The sequence below is a fragment of the Nyctereutes procyonoides genome, unplaced genomic scaffold (assembly GCF_905146905.1).
Source record: "Nyctereutes procyonoides isolate TBG_1078 unplaced genomic scaffold, NYPRO_anot_genome, whole genome shotgun sequence".
NCBI classification, from domain to species: Eukaryota; Metazoa; Chordata; class Mammalia; order Carnivora; family Canidae; genus Nyctereutes; species Nyctereutes procyonoides.
Window position 1 is genome coordinate 8,182,115 of NW_026575040.1, and position 22,724 is coordinate 8,204,838.

A 22,724-nucleotide genomic window follows, 5' to 3' on the forward strand; every position below is an offset into this window, starting at 1 on the left:
TAGAGACTATAAGGATGTTCACTAAAGCATTATCTAGAATATCAATATATCCCACACAAGGTCTGGTTACATAAACACTAAGTCCACTCACAGAATTAAATCTATAAAGTTGTTTAAAGACCAAAAAGAAACTATACATACCAATCTGAAAAAGCCTAAGATATAGTAAATGAAAAAAAATAAATAAATGAAATATACAAGATGCAGAATCGAATAGGAAAAAGTCCATTTGCATTTTTGAAAAATGAATGGGAGGAAAAAAAATATATATATATATGTCCAGAAAAATTCTGGGAAGCTACTTTAAAAACTAGTAAATAGTGGACTCTTAAGAGTCCAAATGGGAGGCAGGTAGAGATGGAAAGGGCTTTGGGGTTTTTTGTTTTTTTACTATTTGAATTTTTCTTTAACTATCTGAATTTTTCCCCAGGCACAGAAAACTTTGAACTCCTTTTTTTTTTAAATGAATTCAACAAAAGATCATCTCCACCAAGGCACACTGAACAATAAAGACACAAACTTCAAGGCAGGTTTTTTTTTTTTTTTCAAACATTTACTGAACACAAACACCATTTTTTTTTCCTTTTACACAGCAATATTGTTAGTTTCAAATTAGCTGGGCTATTAGGACTGTCATTTGCCACGAAATTAAAAATGATTCTACATGTCAAACTCAAATAGAAAATGTCATGCAATATATAAATCACTAACAGACCTTTGGTGCAGTCAGCAAGTTTACTATGTTTATTAAAGTCACGTAAATGGTTTGACAAAAGTGCACAATAGAATGACATCACTGGTTTGTTATAAATCACAGTGAATTACTAGAATACAACAATGTAGTTCCTCTACATGGAGGATTACAGGATGGGGTGAATATTATAAAGGATAGGATCTTTTCAACACATTAGGCCAGTCAGATTTTACTCCCCAACTTATGTACCTTTGAAAAGACTGGTTAGCAAAGCTGAGGGGTTTTCCTCCTCTTTTCTCCTCTACCAATTACTAATAAGCCACAACAAAAAAAGCCATGCACAAATTTTACAACACCTGATTAAAAAAAACAGATACAAAATCTTGTTTACTTCATCACTTGGCAAAGCTTGCATCTTCGCTCCTTCATTTTTCTGATTAGGCCACTTGTCACATAACTCACCCCTAAATGAAAAGCTGTTAATACTTTAGCAATACTCACCCCTGCACACACATCAAGATACACTCCCCATAACCATCAAGTCCATGTCCCTTCCCTGCACATTAACACAAATGAACACACCACAAACCTAGGACTAGAGACATTTACTTTACAATTTTAAAAATTAATATATATAGCATCACTATCAGTGTATTTATTTCAGATCCCATATTTGGGAGAGGGGATGCTGTGGGTACAACCGAGCCCATCTGAAGATTTGGGCAAATCTGCCAGAAATGTATGAGGAAGGCCCTGCGATGTGCCATACATAACCAGGTGCTTTCTACCTTCCAGGGAGGAACCCAGAGCAGAACTGCGCATTTCCAGAGCAGGAATAAACACAGAGCTTAACATCTTATGGGCTAGTAACTTTTCATAGAGCGAAAGGCAGAGTTTTGTCTTCTTTAATTCATTTTCATGTTACAGCATAGTCAGTGAAGAAAACAGAATAGTCATCTGTACATAGATACATATGGCTAGCCTAAAAAGGAACATTTAAGATCTTTACAGAAGATCTACCATAAAAACAAGTCCTTTATTATACTCTTATCCATCTACTCACTAGTTCAATCACTGGCTGCTTCTAAACCCAGCAAACTATAATCCGAGGTCCAGCAACTCACTCCTCACCCTGTCCCATTCCAAAAAAAAAAAAAAAAAAGCTTCTGCATGAATAATCCAAAACGGTCTTACCCATAAAGTAACTGCCTCAAACTATAGTGGAGACTGGAGACAGGTGTTGTTCCCTTGGGATTTGGGATTTTTAAAGACACTTCCCAAATGCAGAGTTGATACTCAGGGAGCTGCTGTCCCCAAATCATATGTTACTTCAAACAGACTATCATACATATCTAAATTCCTCATAATTGTCAGCTACTAATCAATTATTAGTATAATGAAATAAAACTCTTCCCAGAAATCCAGAAATGAGCAAGACCAAAGCTTGCTTTTTGGTTGGTTTGTTTGAAGTTCCCACAGTAAAGAACCTTAAGGTAGTTGGACTGTGGCCTGCTAGAGCCATCCAGGGTAGACTGAAAAAAAACTATGTTGTGTCAGAGCTCTTAAATAAAAAATTTCCCCCTTCTTTATCAATTGGGGGAATGGGTTTGCTGCCCATTCCTTGAGTTAGAGACCTAAGGTCAAGAGTTCAAGGTCACCAACTCCATTAAAAGCGTAAAACCCACCTAAAGTTTCACGTGGTTTGCCCAGGTATTCATCCACCTGGGCCTCTAGTTCAGCCAAATTCATAGGACAATTACTGAGCAAGACAAGTTTTAACTTCATCTGTAATATCATCAAGGAAGACTTATAATCCAAAGCATACTTCTACCAATAATAAACAGAAAGTGACAAAAGTGGCTGGAAATGGAGACAGCCTAGAGTTCTCAAGTGAGCTGAGATACTCAACTATTATTACCGATTTATTTTCCTTAAAACACACACACACACACACAAACACACACACACACACACAACAAAACAAAACTTAAGCTTGGGAAGGATTTGGCTAAACATGTTTAAAATAATCCTACCAAAAACAAATAAAAAACAGGCATGTAAATCACTTGTTTCAAGAATGGTTTTATACAGATGTTTCACAATACATATTTGGATTTATTTTACAAGACAAAATTAGATCCTTAGCAATAGAGTGCACAATGTCCTACTACACTATAGTAAAAAATTTGTTACCATTAGCAGAGTTCATAGTTTATTCCACTGTCTTCCTTCTCCAACTCTGTCAGCATTTCAATCAGCAGCTCTACTTTCTCCAGCATTCATCCCTTCTCAAAAACAGTCATTAAATTTTGATGTCTGAATATGTACATGTGATCATTATCCTCATTTTATAAATAAGCAATATCTAAAATAGTGCTGGTCCTGGATAGCCAAAGAGATGAAATGGTTTTTAAAACATGCAACATTATCTGATATTTTAAGTGTTGGTGTTAAAAATCATACGCATTAATAATGGAACTAACTGAACACCAAGTATCACAGCTACTCCTCAGACTGTCAAAGAAGCAGGCCTTGAAATCTAAAAAACACAGTCTGATCTAAGCTGCAGAAAAGGCGGGATTCACTCACCTTGAGGCCATGCATTTTCTCTTTCAGGCCATGAGAGTTGCCAAGAGCAAGGTACAGGGTTTCCTTGATTATGCCAGGAGGAGCAAGGCCGGTAATTTTAAAATTAGGGCTCATTCAAATACCACCCTTTAAACCATCCTAAAAGCCCTCCTTGTAAATACCTCAGGTTGGGAAAATAGAAATATATTACGACGACAGAATTTACCATCAAAACATTCCTAGCTGAAGCAAGAAGAACACGAAGAATTAACTACAGTAGCTGTAAAGGTATCTTGCATTCTTGGGGGGGAAAGTTTTTAAGCTTCCCACCTTCCATTCCCTCCCACCCTTCAAACTATTTCATTTCATGGGGTATCTTTTATTTAAGGCCCTAGGTGCTAATTTTGGCTTGGTCATTGTATTTTATACTGATCCAACTGCAACCCTTCTCTTATACTTCACAAAACAGTACACATACATTCAATGACCACTGAAACCGTACAAGTTTGGGGGTTTTTCTGTTTTTGTTGTTTTAGTTTATATCTGATGTTACTATGTCATCATAATGCTTTTCATTAAAGAAAAAAAAAGCTGCAGGTCTTCACTTACAGTACCATGCACTATGAGTAGCTAAGGCATTCATTTGACACTAAAGAGAAAAATAAAGATATAGCTAATTTTATCATTTTTAACATCGATAGGTGTGTACCCTCTACTTGAATTTCTGTGATGCTTAAAAGATAATCACAGAATACTCTTTTAATCCAACAGTTAAAACGCTGCCATTAAAACAGAACAGAAAAAACAGAGACCTCTGCACAGCCTATCAGAATCTGTGACACTTTGTGGTTGAAAAACTTGCAGCTCTCACAAAAACATCTTTCAAAGGAGCATTGCAAATTATTTTCATCATCAAAACCATTTAATTTCCTATACCGCACTAGTGATTTTTCTACTAGTTATAAGGGAGACTAAGAAAGCGAAAAAATTACAAATTACAAATATCCTGGTTCCTTTTCATCTGTCATAAACACCTTATTAGGGGGGCACAGACAATGCCCTCTGGAAAAGTAATTTCCAAATTTTAAAAGAGACCACAGAGGAGGAAAGGGAGAAAGGGACAAAAATAGAACATATAACTATATTATAACAATTTGTTTCATAAGAAAACACAGCATTCATAATTTTTACATGTCTGTGAGCGGAGTCAAAAGCAGACTGCTGCAATTTAGAGAAATTACATTAAAACAGACTTCAAAGAATTTGAGAATTTAAGCCCTAAAGGCAAGTAAGTCCATCAATATTCTCTGAAAATTTGCTTTAAGATTATTACTACTTTGTATATACCACCCAGCATAATGCAACAATTTCCATGGATTTAACTTTATGCTTAACTGTTATTAAGTGAGCACATTTTCAGATTAATCTGCAGCTATATTTTTTTAAATCCTCCTGATGTTATAATGTGTTGTATCACTCCACATAAATATCTAAGAGAGAAAACTACCTACAGCAGTTTGGCACATGTAGAACACCTGGGTATCCCGTTACTTTTTATGGTCCTTTTTAGTTGTTTTGCTTCATGAAATCCTCAAAACTGCTGCAAGGATAACACACTGACACAGGCTTAACAGAAATACTTTTGTAGGCAGTTTCTTAAAACATTATCAACTTCAAATCATAAATGTCTCTTGTTACATAAACAAAATATCTTATACTCGTTCCTTAAAAAAAAATTACAAATAGTCCAATCATTATGTTGTACACCTGAAACTGATAAAATGTATCTCAATTATACTTCGATTGGGAAAGCAAAAGACATAAATGAAGAAAAAAAGAAAGAGAAAGTTAAGTGACCAATATCCAGACACCTTAGATTATAGTTACACCTAAACAATGTGGCTTTGTTTAAAGTGTATTTGAAATCAATAACCGTTATGAGGCAAAAAAGACCAAATACAGAACTAAGGAAGGACGGGGAGGGAGGAAGGGTAGTGGAAAGAAAAGTAGAATTTATGAACACATAATTCTATTGTCTGTGATTAAAGTCCTTTACTTTTTAGCACCACATTAAACGATTTTACATATCCAGTCACTTAATGAAATCCAACAAACTCTTCAAGAGTTCTGGGGATCTGGTCTTGGTAGTTAATGTCATTAGCCCGAACTGCTCGGGCAGCCAGGCACTTGAGACTCATCTTCATCTGAGTTTTAAGTAGTATTTCAGATACCCCAGTGGTACTTTTGTCTAGCGGAGTCTTATTCTGTTTATTTGTCATGTCAGTGTGAGCGCCGGCTTCAACCAAGCTAATGATGATAGAGTGCAAGGTCAAAAAATCACTGATGGGCCTGTTGTACTGCACAATAATGTGAAGGGCACTGTTCCCCTCATTGTCTACAGCATTCACCTCAGCACCACAGTCCAGCAGCAGCTTTGTGACAAGTGCGTTTGGAAAGCTGCAGACATCGTTAGTGTGGAAATCATCAACCGGGGTATTGGAGTTGACAGCTAGATGCAGCAAGGTGAAACCTTCCCGAGTTCTGGGATCAAGGTGAATCAGGTTGTAGATCTGCTTGTTAATTTTGCACTGATCTTCTTCGCTACACTGTGTTTTGGTGGAGATGCACACTAAATACAGAAAGGTATAGAGATTACATTCATAATTGTCCATAGCGTTGTGGACATCAGCATCTGGAATATTTTTTACCCTGTTCATACTCTGTTCTATTTCCAAAACGCTGCATCTCAAAACACATTCTATGTCTGGGGCCTTCACAGTTTCATTCAAATGTATCATCTGTGAGAAAACTTGAGCGAATCGAAGAAGATCCTTGTGGGTATTCCTGTTGCCTTTCTGTCTCAGGTGCAAGGCGTGCAGCCACAGTTTGATACACTGTTCAAATTCCATGTTATCTGCATAAACAGCTCCCCTGTAAATGATGGGATGGGACACATCAATATTGTCAGCACCTAAAATCCGTTCCCGAACTATAAGGCCTTCCATATGAAGAGCATCTCTGTCTTGCCGAATGGATTCCAGTTCCTGAGGATTTCTACATTCAGTTCTATTCCCATAAGCATGGATTGGTGGGAGAACCTCTTTCTCCAGAATGTTATCACCATCTTGAAACCTCTCCAACATGGCTAAATATAAATAGTGGTACGTCTTCATGATGTCATAGTTCTCACGGTCATTTGCAAAGGAGGCACCCAAGAGTTCCAAAGCTTCAATCCGACTTCTTCGGTCACAATCAGCATGAGAGAGCAACAGTTCGACGACATCAGCTTTACAGCTTTCGGCAGCTACTTTTAATGGCGTCATCCCATGGCCATTCACCACTATAGCAGCGCGCCATTTTATCAGCTCTTTCACAATATCTATGTGCCCGGCTTCTGCTGCAAAGTGCAGTGCGGTGGCTCCACAATGTGCTTTAGCATTGGGATCGGCACGTTGTTCTAAAAGGTATCTTACCACATCAGTGTGTCCCTTATATGCTGCAATCATCAGGCAGGTGTTGTCGTATTTGTTGGCAATGCTGATGTTGGCATTATTTTCAACCAAGTATTTCACAATGTCCAGCCTGCCATCAAAGCATGCTGCCCGCAGAGGGGTTGAGTTAGTCACTGTGGTGTGGTTCACGTTGGCTCCGTGGCTGACTAGAAGTTTAACAACTTCAAAATGTCCGGCTCCTGCTGCACACCAAAGAGCGGTAGCCCCGTCGATGACGTACCTATTCGTGAAGAGAACCAACAGTCAGAAAACAGAGGCCACTAACCTAAGTGCCAAGAATAGATTCATTTGCACCAACCAAAACTTCAATCTACCAAACATTAATACAACATTAGTTTGGGTGAAAATAAAATCGGGTAACTTAAGTAAAACACTCTGCATTGTACTTATACTAAGTAGAAGCTCAGGAAATGTTAGTTATTGCCGTTATTGCTGACGTATATAATCCTAAAAAAGAGAAAACCATAAACCAACCTTCTACTAACAAAAGTAAATACATTTCAGAAAACAGAGGAAACGTATGGAGGTTCATAACTTCTTTACCACCAAGTTGATGCACTGGCTCTTAAGGAAAAACCTGTTGTTCCTTCCCAATATTCCCCAGGTACCTACAGTTTCTCCCAAAAGGTCAGCAAGAAAGCTATCCTAGTCCTCATATTAAGAGTGTTAGAAACTCCTTTAGGAAAAAAAAAATATTTAAGCAGATAATTTTCCCCTAAGATTATATCTAAGCTAATCAAATCTACGTCTACTACAGCAATGAGAATGCAAAAATCCCTGCTCCATACAAAAGGATCACATAAACATGATACTGAGCAAAAGATGTCAACCAAACATAGTACATATTATATTACTACATTTATAGATCTATCTGTAGTGTTAGAAGTCAGGACACTGTTTACTTTTAAGGGGATAGATAGTAGGAGGAAGCACAAAGGGACTTTAGTAAATAAATATATTCACTTTGTGAAGTTTGTATACAATTTCAATTAGCGCATTTTTCTCCATCTGTTCTACTCCAATTTAAATCTTAAAAACGTGTGTGTGTGTGTGTGTGTGTGTGTGTGTGTGTGTGTTGTGGGTTTATGTACGTTCCTCAACTAAACTACTAGGGGAAAATAATAACAGCAGGAAACAAGTAGCACTTTCCTAAAACCAACTGAGCATCTTCCCTGACCTTCAGCCCATGTTTGTACTTTTTGGCTTCACAGTCATCACTCACTGGTATGTGCTAGATTCACTACTTATATAGAATTAGACTCTTGCTAGAAGGCCAATTTTCCCCATGTTTCTACCTTCCATTTCTCCCCAACCTCAATTTTTCAATTGTTTTTCCTATTACTGACCATCAGACATAAAAAAGTAGATTTTTGCTGCAGATACTTAGATCTACTGTGCCCGAACCACTGAAGTAAGTATACTTGCAAGTGTTAAGGAAAAAGGTCAATCAAAAGCAGTATTTACTAGAACAAGTAAATATTTATACCAAAAACCTCATTGCTGAGCTTCTCACTATACAATCTAATGTTATAACACAGGTCAAACTGTATCTTCCATGAAGTTAAAGAATATAATCCCCCTGGTAGAATATAAATATCATAGCTAACCTCAATTAATCACCCCCCCCCCTCAAATACCACTCTCCATGGTTTCTGCTGAAAACAAAAGACCCAGTTTATAATAATTCAAGCAATTACTTCTAAGGTTTCATACAATGACACAAAATGACGCAAAAGCCTTCTAACAAGTGCCTATGGAGCTGCCTACGAGAAAGGCTGTAGGACTACCTGGGAAGAAGCTTAAAACTATTGGAAATGTCCTAAATCTTGATCTGGGTAGTGCCTACATGGGTGGATATTTAGGAAAATTACTCCTCAAACTGCACACTTAAGATCTGTGCATTCTATTGTATGGAAGACAAACCTCAAGAAAGAAAAAAGCAGGTTTCTAAAGTTTCTTTTTTTAAATGCCATTTAATTGTGGGTTTTTTTGTTTGTTTTAATATTTTGTTTATTTATTCATGAGAGACAGAGAGAGAGAGAGAGGCAGAGACATAGTCAGAGAGAGATGCAGGCTCCATGCAGGGAGCCTGATGTGGGACTCGATCCTGGGACTCTAGAATCATGTCCTGGGCTGAAGGCAGGCACTCAACCGCTGAGCCACCCAGGCGTCCTCCCATTTAATTGTTAATTGATTTTTTGAACTAAAGTGTAAGTCCAGAGACACCTAGGTAGCTCAGTGGTTGAGCATCTGCCTTCAGCTCAGGGCATGATTCCAGGTCCGGGAATGGAGTCCCACATCAGGCTCCCCGTGGGGAGTCAGTTTCTCCCTCTGTGTCTCTGTCTCTCTCTCTGTGTCTGTCATGAATAAATAAATAAAATCTTGTAAATAAATAAATAATAAAGTCCAAAAAATAAGACATTACATCAGTGACAGTTTTCAGCAGTTGCCAACTATACCTTTTGCAAACAATTAAAATTCACTTACTTACATTTTTTTTAAGACTTTATTCATTCGTGAGAGAGACACAGAGAGAGAGGCGGAGACACAGACAGAGGGAGAAGCAGGCTCCCCGCAGGGAGCCTGATGTGGGACTTCATCCCCATGATCCCCAAACCCAGGATCATGCCCTGAGCCAAAGGCAGAAGCTCAACCACTAACCCACCCAGACGTCCCTCATTTATTAACATTTTTATTGCCACCATAATACAAAGTTAAAAAAATTTTTCTTTCACTGTCCAAAAAAATACCATTTACAAAAGCATTAGAAAATAACAGTATCTAGTAATAAATCTAATGAAAACTGTGCAAGACCTCTTAACTGAAAACTATAAAACATTCCTGAGACAAATTAAAGACCTAAATAAATGGAGAAATATTCCATATTCATAGTTTAGAAGACTCAATAGTGTTAAGATGTCAATTCTCTACCAAAATGATCTACAGAGTCAATGCAATCCAAATCAAAATCTCAGCAGGGGCAGGTGTGTGTGTGCATGCATGTGTGAGCATGCAGGCACATCCACATATGTAGAGACTGACAAGTCAACTCTAAAATGATATAGAAATCCAATTGACCTAGAATAACCAAAATAATCTTGAAAGAAAAAAAAGTTGAAGGAGAAACTACAGTTAATTAAGATAATGTGTCACTGGCACAAGGGCAAACATATCACTAAAATTAAAAAAAACCTCCAAAAATAGATTTACACAGTCTTTTGATTTATAATAAAAGCTCCCCTGAAAACCGTAGAAAGTGTCGTCTTTTTATTTTTTTGTAATTTTTTTTAAATTTAAAAAAATTTTTATTTATTTATTTATGATAGTCACAGAGAGAGAGGGAGAGGCAGAGACACAGGCAGAGGGAGAAGCAGGCTCCATGCACCGGGAGCCTGATGTGGGATTCAATCCCGGGTCTCCAGGATCGCGCCCCGGCCAAAGGCAGGCGCTAAACCGCTGCGCCACCCAGGGATCCCAAGTGTCGTCTTTTTAAAAACTGATCCTGCTCCAAAGAAGACATACGGACAACATGAAAAAATGCTTAAAATCACTCGGCATCAGGGAAATACAAATCAAAACCACAATGAGATATCACCTCATACCAGTCAGAATGGCTAAAATGAACAAGTCAGGAAAGGACAGATGTTGGGGAGGACATGGGGAAAGGGGATTCCTTGTACACTGTTGGTGGGAATGCAAGCTGGTACAGTCACTCTAGAAAACAGTATGGAGGTTCCGCAAAAAGTTGAAAATAGAACTATCCTACAACCCAACAACTGCACTACTGGGTATTTACCCCAAAGATACAAATGTAGTGATCCAAAAGGGCACCTACACCCCAATGTTTACATGGGTCCAATGTAATGTCCACAATAGCCAAACTATGGAAAGAGCCAGATGTCCATCAACAGATGAACGGATAAAGAAGATGTGGTATATATACAAACAATGGAATACTATTCAGTCCTCAAAAAAATGAAATCTTGCCATTTGCAACAATGTGGATGGAACTTGAGGATATAATGTTCAGTGAAATAAGTCAATCAGAGAAAGACAATTATCATATGATCTCACTGATGTGAAATCTAAATAACAAAACAGAATCTTAGAGGAAGAGAGGGGGAAAATAAGACAAAATCAGAGAGAGAGACAAACCTTAAGAGACTCTTAATCACAGGAAGCAAACTGAGGGTCGCTAGAGGGTAGACGGGTGGGGGGGACTGGGTAACTGGGTGATGAACATTAAGGAGGGCATGTAATGTAATGAGCACAGGGTGTGACATAAGACTAATGAATCACTGAGTTCTACCTCTGAAACCAATAATACATTATATATTAATTAACTGAATTTAAATAAGATTTTTTAAAAGTTTTTTTTAAAAAGTTAAAATAAGTAAATAAAATTTTAAAAAACTGGTCCTGAAGCAACTAGGCATCTGTATGGGAAAAAATTAACTTTGACTTCTACTTCACACTATGCATAAAAATTGTAGCACAGATCTATGTGAAGAACCAAACCATAAAATTTCTTTAAAAAAAAAGTAGACTATCTTCATGACCTTGGAGTTAATGACTATTTCTTAAACAGAATGTTAAAAAAGTGCTAATCATAGAAAAAACGGATTTATTGGGCTTCATTAAAATTAAAGAATTTCAATTCAGTAAAAGATGTTATGAAGAAAGTGAATATGCAATCCACTCACTGGGAGAAGATATTTATTTACATTGAATGTACTTAACATATCAATAAAAGGCAAACAACCCAACTAAAAAATGGGTGAAAAGACTAAAGTATACTTCACAAAAGATTAATTCAAGTGACCAATAAACATATGAAAAGATGTTCAAGGTAACTACTTGAGAGGGGAATGCGAATTAAAACCAGGAGTTACCGGATACACAGATACCAGAATAGGTCAAATTAACTGACATGACAGTACTAAGTGTTGGCCAGGATGTGAAGCAACGAAACTCTCATTGCTGGTAGGAATGTAATTTGTTTCAACCACTTTCAGGAAAACTGTTTAGCAACAACTATTAAAGTTAAAAATACACCAAACCCCATGACCCAGCAATTCCACTCTTCAGCATACACTGAAGAGAAGTGAACACAAATACCCACCAGTGAAGACGTATACATAAAAATGTCCATAGCAGCTTTATCCATAATAAATAGTCAAACACTTGAAATAACTAAAATACCTGTGTTCAGGATAAATAAATTGCCATATATTCCTACAACAGAATACTACAAAGCATAAAAATAAACTAGGGACACACACAACGGCACAGATGAGTCTCACAATGTGTTAAGCAAAAGAAAAGCCAGACAGAAAAGAGGACATTCTGTGATTTCCTTGATAGGAAGTTCAAGGATAGGCAAAACTAGTCTATGGTGATAGAAGCCAGGATAATCATTACTTCTGGAAAGGGAAAGGAGAGGAACTGACTGAGAAGGGGCAAAAGGGAAACATTGAGTGATAAAAACGTCTTGTATACTGATCTACAAAGTGTTTACATGGATGTAAACATATTAAAATTTTATCAGATTGTGCACTTAAAATTATGCACTTTACTAGATGTTACACCTTAACTAAAAAGAATCATAATTCAAAGCAAAAATGAGAAAAAAATTACAAATACTCAAAAATGAACACAAATAGCTAACAAATATCCTTCAATGTGCTAGGGACTCACTGTGTTAAGTGCTCAATATGCAATGTATCTCATGTAATCCTCATAATAACCTCCCAATAACCCTACAAGATTGACACATTATGTTCATTTTACAGATATATAACTAAAAGGTTTACATGAGATTAAAATACAAAAGTACTCTAGAAACTACAAACTGCATGAAATGTAAGGAAATAATACATGCCATTGTTCAAACACTATTTCAATTTAAAAGACATTTTTTTCAAAAAATTTTAAAAATTAAAAATAAAAAGCATTTTTAACTAATTAATAACAGTGATCTATCAAAAAATTAATACACAGTTAATATGTAGTTACATTTACATAGTTAAATGTTTCCTTGCACTCTAAAAATATAAAAATGTTATATGCCAGGAATATCAACCTAAACCATGTAAAACTCAAAAATTTTAGATTAAAATAGCATTCATATACATTATCTTTAAGTCTCAAAAAAACCATAAAAGATAAACATGGTCCTCATTTTAAAGATGAACAAAGAGAGACAAAAAGTGATTAAAATATTTTTCTCACCTCAAACTTTCCAAAGTTAATGATTAGGAATAAAAATCAAATTACAAGTATATATTTCACTCGGTTTTTGTAACAGTTTAATACTTTTCATGATGTAGCCTAATCATTTCCACTTTTCCATATAGTGATGTGATAGAAGCCTCCATCTATTTTTATTGAGGCAATTAAAATTTTTAAATATTTTAGGACAAAAATATTCACTGCAGAATGTATTAGAAAATGACTAGTCCTTCAGAAACATTAGCCTTGAGCAAATTTTGAATTCCTATATCTAAATGAAAACATTAAACAGATTAAAGGAAATTATAAGCCTAAAACCTATGACATTCCTTTGTCCGTAGACTTCAACTGAAATAATGAGCGCAAACTTCCTCAAAACAACATACCAAACACATTTATTACAGAAAATTAAAATATGATAAAATTAATGCAATGTGTACCTAGTCCTATTGGAGAAGTATTAAAAAACAATGATCTTTCTAGATGCAGTCCAACATGGCAATGCAAACTCTCTATTATGTATTTCACTTTAAAAATCAAGAAATTGGGGTGTGCCTGGGTGACTCAGCGACCCTTGTGATTTCAGCTCAGGTCACGATCTCAGGGTGGTGAGACTGAGCCCCCCATGGGGCTCCAGGCTCAGGACAGTCCGCTAGAGATTCTCTACCCCTCTCCCTGCCCCTCCCCCACCCCCATTTATTTATTTAGAGAGTGCATGTGCTATAAATAAATAAATAAATAAATAAATAAATAAATAAATAAAATCTTTTTCAAAAATATGAAGAAATCAAGGTTCCTGGCTGGCTTCCATTGGTAAAGTGTATCACTCAATCTCGGGGTCATAAGTTTGAGCCCCATGCTGGGTGTTGAGATTACATTAAAACATAAAATAATTACATAAATTAATAAAATAAAAATAAACTATAATCTGATATTCACCTTTTTACACAAAACATACACATCACATGATGGAAACACCTCACATAAAAGATAACATTTCTGATCAGAAAACTAAGCTCAAACTATTTCCTGGTTCAATTTGAAATAAAAATGTCTAATTCAAGTATATGAAATGGAAATAAAATTCATTAAATGTAAATGATCAACACTTTATTTTAGCCAAAGTCCTTAAAAAAATCATTTATTAGATCAAATATAGTTCCTTGAAATATATACTGCCTGGCAATGATTTTTAAATGAAGCCAAATGATGATGTGCCCCCCCTCATGCCTGTCCTCTACCTGAACATTGAAAGTATTAGTACTAGCGCCAACTTTAAAAGTAAGAGAACTCAACAAAAAGCTTCGGAATTCCCAGAGGTCCTGTTCTCCTTCCCATCCATGTCAGCAAACCTCTTTTAGGACCAGGGTTCCCTTAAAAGCTCTGGCACAGAGCTGTCAGGCCCTAGGAACTCAGGCCAGCACACTATTCCATGGTCACATGACACCTCGCCTTTGTTCTGTTCCATTTCTGTAACATTCTCAACAGTTCCCCATTCTCCAACTAAAGGTTCTTTCATTTCTACTCAAGTAATTTTCCTTGCCCACTCATCTGTCAATCTTAGTCTTCACATATTAAGACATAAGTAAGACGATCTCAAATGCTACTCTTAAAAATATGAACAAGGGCTCAACTATCACCATAGGGCTTGACCTAGGTAGGCAGTCCCTTCCTCCTTGAGACTCTTATGAATCCACTTTAGTTTCTTAGGATATTATAGACATTTTTAGGCAGAACATACACTTCTACAAAATTTTTAATAAGCTATTTATTTTATGAATGTCTTCCTCTCTCACACAAAACATGCTGTACCAAACCCATAATTATACAGATAACCAGGGAATCCCTGGGTGGCGCAGTGGTTTGGCGCCTGCCTTTGGCCCAGGGCGCGATCCTGGAGACCCGGGATCGAGTCCCACGTCGGGCTCCCGGTGCATGGATCCCTCTGCCTGTGTCTCTGCCTCTCTCTCTCTCTGTGACTATCATTAAAAAAAAAAAAAAAAAAAAAAAAAAAAGACTTATACAGATAACCACTGCTTAGGATAAAGCTAAGAAGTGAAACTTTTTTTGAAATGTTAGGTTAATAACTGGATAGGTAATGAACAATGTGACAAAAAATTGTGAAGATGTGTGTACATAAGTGACTAAAAACTAGAAAACACTGATCTACTTCACACACAGAGAACCTGTTAGTCCCCACCTGGCCATGATTCTCAAGTGCCAATGGAATCTAAAGGGAGATTTAGCTAAGTACCTCTCAAAAGCCGGCCCCCAAGGGGTGAGTTGAACTTCATATTGTTAACACCTCATTCGGACTATTTTCACAATGTCTGGAATGAGTGCAAAGTAAAATCATGACATTTGCAAATAACACTCTTTCATGTAGTTCTGAAATGCCAAATGACTGGAATAAACTGCAAAATCTCACAGAGTGGTGTGAGTGGGCAGAAAGGTGACCATGAACTTCAATTCTCCTCTGTTAATTAACTGGTAAGCTTCTCAAAGGTAGGGACCTCCTTACATTGTTTTCTGTATCCTCCACAGAAGGTTTAAGAGGGATAGGCCCATCGAAGGCATTTATTAAGTAAAATTCTCAACCACCTTTACACAGCAGCCAATAAATTCATAATTATAATAATCCATAAACAAAAAACATAGATCGAAAAATGATCAGCCAAAATCACGCGTGACTGAACCATTTGCAATGCAGTTACCTCTATAGGATTCTTGATTATTTTACACAAGGACCATCAAAATCTGGCCTCCACCTCTCTCCAGTCTCCTATAATCTCCTTCTTAATTTCCCCAGCTTGAATCTCTTCCTACAACCACAATGAATTACTTGTCACTGCAAGTTCACCATGCCGCTCGCTGCCCCTTCTCCTTACTTCCTGTAAGGCCCAACTCAAACATCACCTCCCTGGAGAAGCCTTCCCTGATTCCCCCAGGCAAAGCGGAGCACTTCCTCTTCCCATCCTCCCACAGCAGGTCCAACAGACTTCTAAAACTGAATGGCATGGCATCTGCAATCACTCACTTATGTATCTATTTCTCTGTCTCCCCCCAACAGACCATCTTCGTCCACAGTGGGAACAGTATGTTACTCACCTCTGCATACCCAATCCCCACCGCATTGCCCAGCACACAGTAGGAGTTCCGTAAGTGTTTGCCACCTGAACTCTTTAATTTCACTGCCCAGCGCAGAATACTGGGCAAGTATATAGGCTCAATGTTTATTTGTAGTCATTTCTAATAATTTCAAGTTCTTTTAATTCCATCTCAAAAGACCTTTCTCTTTGATAGTAAAAAGATGGCAAGGGATGCCCGGGTGGCTCAGCGGTTGAGCATCTGTCTTTGGCCTGGGGCCTGATCCTGGAGACCCAGCCTTGAGTCCCACATCGGGCTCCCTGCATGGAGCCTGCTTCTCCCTCTGCCTGTGTCTCTGCCTCTCTCTCTCTCTCTCCCTTTCTCTCTGTCTTATGAATAAATAAATAAAATCTTAAAAAAAAAAAAAAAACGGCAATAAGCAAAGCCTTTACAAATGCTTTAGGAGACCATTTTTTCTCACCACTACCCTCTCCTCACCCAAACAGGCCTCCACAAGCTCCTTAGCCGGGGTGTCCCTGCAGCTGTTCCTGAGATCCCTATTCCAATGAATGCATGTGCCTATACAACTGGAATGCTGCTGGAAGTTCAGGGGTCATTCCGTGTCACTCCTTGTCTAGGTATAGGAAAGGCTGTGGGAACGCAGGGAGTTCCAGAAAGGACACAGAAACCGGTAAGAGAAAGCAGACACAATCAGGGTGCCATCTTTAATCAACAGGGAAAAAAAAAAAAAAAAAAAAAGACCATCTCCTTGATGTGTTGAGAGAGGATACAGGAGATTAACCACCAACACAGGCTATTGTTTCATTAAAACGTAATACTCTATTCTGCTCTCATCTACAGCAGAAGAAAAAGCTTTTATTATTTAAACCTAAAAAAGAACCGAAATTCAACAACGCCCTAGTCAATCTTCAAGAAGCACTTTTTCAATGAGGGTTTAACCAAGCAGTTTCCAATCACCATAACTGAAGACGCCTATCTTTTTATGCTTGGACTGCATCTACCTCCGACGGAGGGAAATGCCCAAAGAGCTTAGGCACTGGCGCACAAGTCAACGAAAACAAATGCCATCAATGGAGAAGTTCCTGATCTGTTAGACACTTTATGACAAATAGCCCAGCAGGGCAAAGATGGCACACCTGACACCTCTGCCTCAAACACTCATTCCTACCCCCCAAAACGTGCACTTAAACCTCAACAAATTTCAACTATGACAATATGAATTTTTGAACTCCCTTCCTCGAATAAAACACATAGCACTCTCAAGTCTCTCCACGATATCACAGAATAACACGCATTAACAACGGCATTATCTCCTGGTCCAGGTCCAGGGCCGCTTCTGCAGCCAACCCACCTACCCCGGAGCCAAGCGCAAGAGTCAGGACCACCTCTTGGGACGTCTGGCGGCCGGAACATCCCTCGAGAGGCTGGACCATCCCTCGAGAGGCTGGAGTCCCGAGGCCTCGTTCGGACATTAAGGCTCCCACCACCCCCCTCCCCTCACCACCCCATCCCCCTCCCCGCAACCCGTCGGGAGCGATCCGTCACTTGGAAGGACCAAGAACCGACCAAACAACTCATCAAACAGAGGTCCTCAGTGTTCACTGCCCACCGCGTTCATGTGTCATCCCGCTTGCAACCCCCAGAGCCACAAAGGTAAAAGCTGGGAAGGTGCACCTCCTGCGGACGACCTGCTCACGGCCTCCGTGGGTGGGTGGGGGTGTGGGGGGGTACCAGTACCCGCTCCAGATCAAGGCAGAGGGTGTGGCTCCGTAGCCCCCGCAGAAGCGAGGACGGTGGGTAAAGGGGCCGGTGAGGATGAGCAGCAGAACCACGGGATCGGGGATCCCCGGGGGGCCCAGCGGTTGAGCATCTGCCTTTGCCCCGGGGCGTGATCCTGGAGGCCCGGGCTCCAGTCCCACGTAGGGCTCCCTGCGTGGAGCCTGCTTCTCCCTCTGCCTGTGTCTCTGCCTCTGTGTCTCTCATGCATAAATAAATAAAATCTTAAAAAAAAAAAAAAAAAAAACACGGGATGCAGGAGGAGGAGCCCCTGGAAGACGCGGTGGGCATCCGTGCGGCGGCGGCGGCGGCGGCGGCGGGAGGGGTCGGGGTCGGGGTCGGGGGGGGGCACCTACCCGTCGAAGCGGACGGTGCCCGTCTGCTGCGTCTGCACCCGGTAATGCTCCAGCAGCAAGCGCACCACCTTGGCGTGGCCGTTGCGGGCTGCGATGATGAGGGGCGTGGAGCGCTGCCCTCCCTGCTGGCTGACATAGCCCAGCAGGTAGCGGATGTCGCTTTCGGAGCGGTTGAGAAGCAAGGCGGCCAGGGTCAGCACCTTGCCCTCGCTGGCCGCCTTGTAGACGTAGCCGGCCAGGCCCTCCATGGCCGCCGCCAACTCCAACACCCGTTTGGTCGCCACCGCGGCTGCTGCCTGGCGCCCCCGGAGGCCGCGTTCGCCAGCGCTTCCAACCCGGGCCCTCGCAGCCCATTCAACGGGGCGCCGCCGCCGCCGCCGCGCCCAGGCAGCAGCGCGGCCCGCCGAGGGCGCAGACGCGGAGGCGGCTGCGCGCCGCGGGGGGCACGTCCGCGACCCGGCCCGCGCCGCTGCGAGGACGGCGGTCAGGGCCGCCCCCGAGGCCCCAGGCGCCGGCCCCCGGCCGAGGGCATCTCCATGGCGGCCGCCGCCCCGGGCCTCCGGCCGGACCCCTCCTTCCTGCGCGCTGCGACAGGCGCGCGCCCGAGCTACGAGTCGCCGGCCGGGTCTCAAGAGGGCCGCACGCGCCCCGGATGGCGAACGACGGGGCGCGCCTTCCCGCCCGCCCCCCCACCACGCCGCGCCCGGCCCGCCGGGCCTAAGGCCTGAAACGGCCTCCGCGTCCGCGCCGCCGCCTCCTCGGCTGCAGGGAGCCCGCAGGGCCTCGCCCACGGGTGCTCAGAGGCGCCAGACGCCGCCGATGGCCTCGCAGCTCCGCGCCCGGGCGCCTCCGCAGCCAGGCGGAACGCTCCCGCCGCAGCAGCCCCCGAGCTCCGGGCGGACAGGAAGGCGCGCCTCCGCACACTGGGCCGGGAGGGGGCGGGTGCGAGCGGGAGGAACGGTTAAGCCGGGTGTCCCCGCCAAAGCCGCCCGGCCGGCAAACGAGGCCTCGGTGAAGAAAGGTTCTCCGGAGCGCAGCGGGCCCGTCCGCGGCTCGGGCCCGAATGTCCTCGTTGCCCTTGACGCCTGCACCGTCCTCCGAGTCCCCGCGCGGCCCCGGGGCTCGCTAGCCCGGGGGCAGAGGCGGGGAGCCGAGCCGATACCTCGGGTGGGCGGGTAGCCCGGCCCACTCTACCGTGGACGCGGCGGGACCGCTCTGGGCCCTAATGGGGGCGCGGGGACGGGTGGCTCTCCTCTGGGAGGGTCCCTTTGAAGGAAAGGGCGGCGTCCCTGAGCCCTGGAAATATGCAACATGGGAGGACCTGAGGCCGGCCCCAGCCTCGGGAAGGGACTGGAATTCCGGCCTATCCTCCTTGGAGGGGGCTGGGGGGGTCCCAGGGTGCAAAGGGGGGGGCTGCACCTGCGCTGCGGGGGGAGTGGGGGTGAGGTGTCTGCAAGGAGGGCGAGGTCTGTATCATCCCAGGCTCTCAGCCTCAGCCTGACACAACCTCCCTGTCCTCGCACACCTCCCTCCAAACCCCTCAAGATGTCAGGGTTGGGGGCACCTGCGTGGCTCAACGGTTGAGCATCTGCCTTCAGCTCAGCTCATGACCCCCGGGTCGTGGGATCGAGTCCCGCATGGGCCTCCCCGCAGGGAGCCTGCTTCTCCCCCTGCATGTGTCTCTGCTCTCTCTCTCTCTCTCTCTCTCTCTCTCTCTGTCTCTCATGAATAAATAAATAAAATCTTTTAAAAGAGAGAGAGAGAGAAAAAGATTGTTGGAGTTTGAAGAGCTCATTCATCTAAGGAACACTAGAGGTCCACTAGGCGCCAGGCTCTGCGTGGCACTGGCAATGCCGTGATGGGCAAGATGGACAGAGCGCCTTCCCTTCTGGGGACCATAACCTGTGATGGTTATGAGGAAAATAGAATAAGCAAGTAAAGGATAGAGAGACTGGTTGAGTGAGTATCCTCACCATTTACTGGGAAGCAAATAGAGTGATGGGGGAGGGGGTTCGCTAATTTGTTTGAGTGGTCAGGTAAGAAGAACAAAGGGTATTCTGGGCAAAGGGAAGAGCCAGTAGGGAAGGCCCAAGGAGGTCACAGGCTTGGTGAGTCAGAAACAGAGGTCGGAGGGGCTGCCACAGGGCGGGCCAGAGGCAGATGATGGGAGGCAAAGTCAGCAGGGTGCAGGTCACCCTGGTGCCCCAGAGCTTGTAGGGAGTGTTTTCAATTCTACTCCTAAGTGTGATGGGAGTGTTTGCAGGGTTTTTTGTTTTGTTTTTAAGGGTTTTATTTATTCATGAGAGACACAGAGAGAGGCAAAGACCCAGGCAGAGGGAAAAGCAGGCTCCCTGCAGGGAGCCGGGTGCAGGACTCGATCCGGGACCCCGGGATTCACGCCCTGAGCCGGAGGCAGACGCTCAACGACTGAGCCACCCAGGTGCCCTATCTGCAGGGTCTTAAACTGGAAAGTGACAAGATAACAATTTACATTTTAAAAAAGATCACTCTGGCTGCTTTGTGGAGAATGAACTGTAGGAGGCAATGGTCGAAGCAGGCAGGCCCTTTGGGAGAAAGTCCTGGACTAGCGTAGTAGAGGTGGAGGTGATGAAGCTCCCACGGTGGTCACAAAATGTACAAGCTCAACAGGAAGGTTTTCCTGTCTCCCGCTTACCTCCCCAGAGGACAATACTTACCCACAGAGGAAGAACAAATACATATATTTGGTCCCAAGGGACCAGGCTGGACTCAATAAGTTCACATAAATTATTTTGTTTGACTCCCCCCTGCCCATGCCAATCCTAGTTGATGAAGGCTCCCCCTCAGTGGCAGAGCTATTGGTAAGGTTTGGCCACTTCTCAGATTCTCTCCTCCATTGGGGCAGCAGGGTCTCACCTATCAGCAGATCCCTACACAAACATGGTTTCCTCCCCCCTCTCCCATATGAAACAAAAACAATGTTGAAAATGGGGGCTGACCATAAGGTTCTCCTGGTAGAGTCTGAAATAGCTGGTGGAAGAGGAGGAAGCTGGTTGGTTTCACTCTGAACTTTCAGAATTGGCACAATATCCGGTGCCGACAGGCTGACCCAGGCTTCTTGACCTTTGGGGACTTGGCAGTGACACCTTCAAATGTGTGACCAGAGGCCTCCTCGACCTTTGGGGACTTGGCAGTGACACCTTCAGATGTGTGACCAGAGGCCTCCCTTCCAACTGGTTTCTTTCTCTGGTTCTGTAGAGCAATCAGGCTCCCCTCCCCTTCTCTCCACCCCCCACCCCCCAACCCGGCCTTTTTGCCCTGTGTCATTTTTTTTCCACCTAACTTTTTGAGGAAGGTGATCCAGACATAGGCCCTTTATCCCCCTCAAGTTTTGTTTTCTAAGGGAGACCTGATTCACCCAACTATCCATTGCTGAGTAAGAGACTTCCTTCTTCCTCCTCTCACCTTTGCAAGATAATCTAGGCTTTGTGCTAGCACGTAACAGCTCACCCTGGTACTGCCATTGCATGTTTGCTAGGCAGGGTGACTGGATCAAGAGTCGTGTGAGAGAGGGGCTCGGAACTTGCACTGTGTGACCTCCTCCCCCTGATAGGAATACGTTTCTGCTCCAACAGTCCAAGGGCGGAAGTCTTAGGCTGCTCTTGTCTTCTAAATTTACCACAGTTGCCAACTATAAGGTTCTGGGCTTCCTTGGTTGCTCAATAGCCATTGGCCAAAAAAAAAAAAAAAAAAAAAAAAGCCATTGGCCAACTGGAGACTATTTGGTTGCCTCTGTTTACCTGGGCTTACAGGGTGACATTTCTGTGGTCAGGCTGTGCAAATCTGGAGAGAGGATGTGTCAACAGGACAAAGTTGCTTTCCCAAAGGCCAGAGCCCAGAAATAGTTCCTTGAGTTTCTGACCTCTTCCCCACGCCAATGACAGCAAGCTACTGAGCCACTGAACAACAGTACAATGTAACTGCAACTAGTAATATCCTGATGGAGGTCCATTTGCTGGTGACCACAAACCGCAGCCTTCCACCTGGACCAAAGACAGGACTGACCTCCAGCGCTTCAACTTGTGGGGATTGGGAGGGAGACCTACCAGCAAGAATGAACTATATCTTCCTTCCATGGAGCAGCCCTTTCCCTAAGCCAGGTTGGCCTGGCCTGATAGATCCGAGTCAGTGGAGTTTCTCAGATTTTGTATAAAGGATGACCAACTGACCCTGAATAAATCTCGGTTGGATTCCCTTCTCCATGGGCTAGCTGTGGCCTTGGACAAGTTTTGACAATGGGGTTAAGAAATACTTTCCTTGCAGGGCTGGTGTGATGGCAACATGCCAGCTGCTTCACCCAGCCTGGTCCTGCAAAGGAGTGCAGGTCAGTACTATTAGTCTTTCTCCTCCTAGGCGCCACACAACAGTCATCTTCCTATTGTGCCATTGATCTGTTCGAGAAAGGACTCCCCATTCATCTGCATTTTCCCCATAGGAATG

The 22,724-nt window shown here is 42.6% G+C and overlaps 1 protein-coding gene across 1 annotated transcript; it reads right to left on the reverse strand.

Annotated features, from left to right (window-relative positions):
• Positions 1 to 2,756: 2,756 nt before the first annotated feature.
• FEM1B (fem-1 homolog B) lies at positions 2,757 to 18,646 on the reverse strand. The gene is made up of 2 exons (XM_055319643.1): positions 18,246 to 18,646; positions 2,757 to 6,994 (listed from the first exon to the last, which is right to left on the reverse strand). The coding sequence occupies exons 1-2, from the start codon at positions 18,491 to 18,493 to the stop codon at positions 5,359 to 5,361; spliced, it is 1,884 nt and encodes a 627-aa protein (XP_055175618.1). The 5' UTR covers positions 18,494 to 18,646; the 3' UTR covers positions 2,757 to 5,358.
• Between the last annotated feature and the right edge of the window lie 4,078 nt (positions 18,647 to 22,724).

Bases quoted from the DNA above. Each gene is read 5' to 3' on its own strand.
- FEM1B (XM_055319643.1), bottom strand. From the start codon at position 18,493: ATGGAGGGCCTGGCCGGCTACGTCTACAAGGCGGCCAGCGAGGGCAAG. The intron at 6,995-18,245 runs GTAGGTGCCCCC...CTTCACGAATAG, and splicing joins GGCACCGTCCGCTTCGACGG to GTACGTCATCGACGGGGCTA.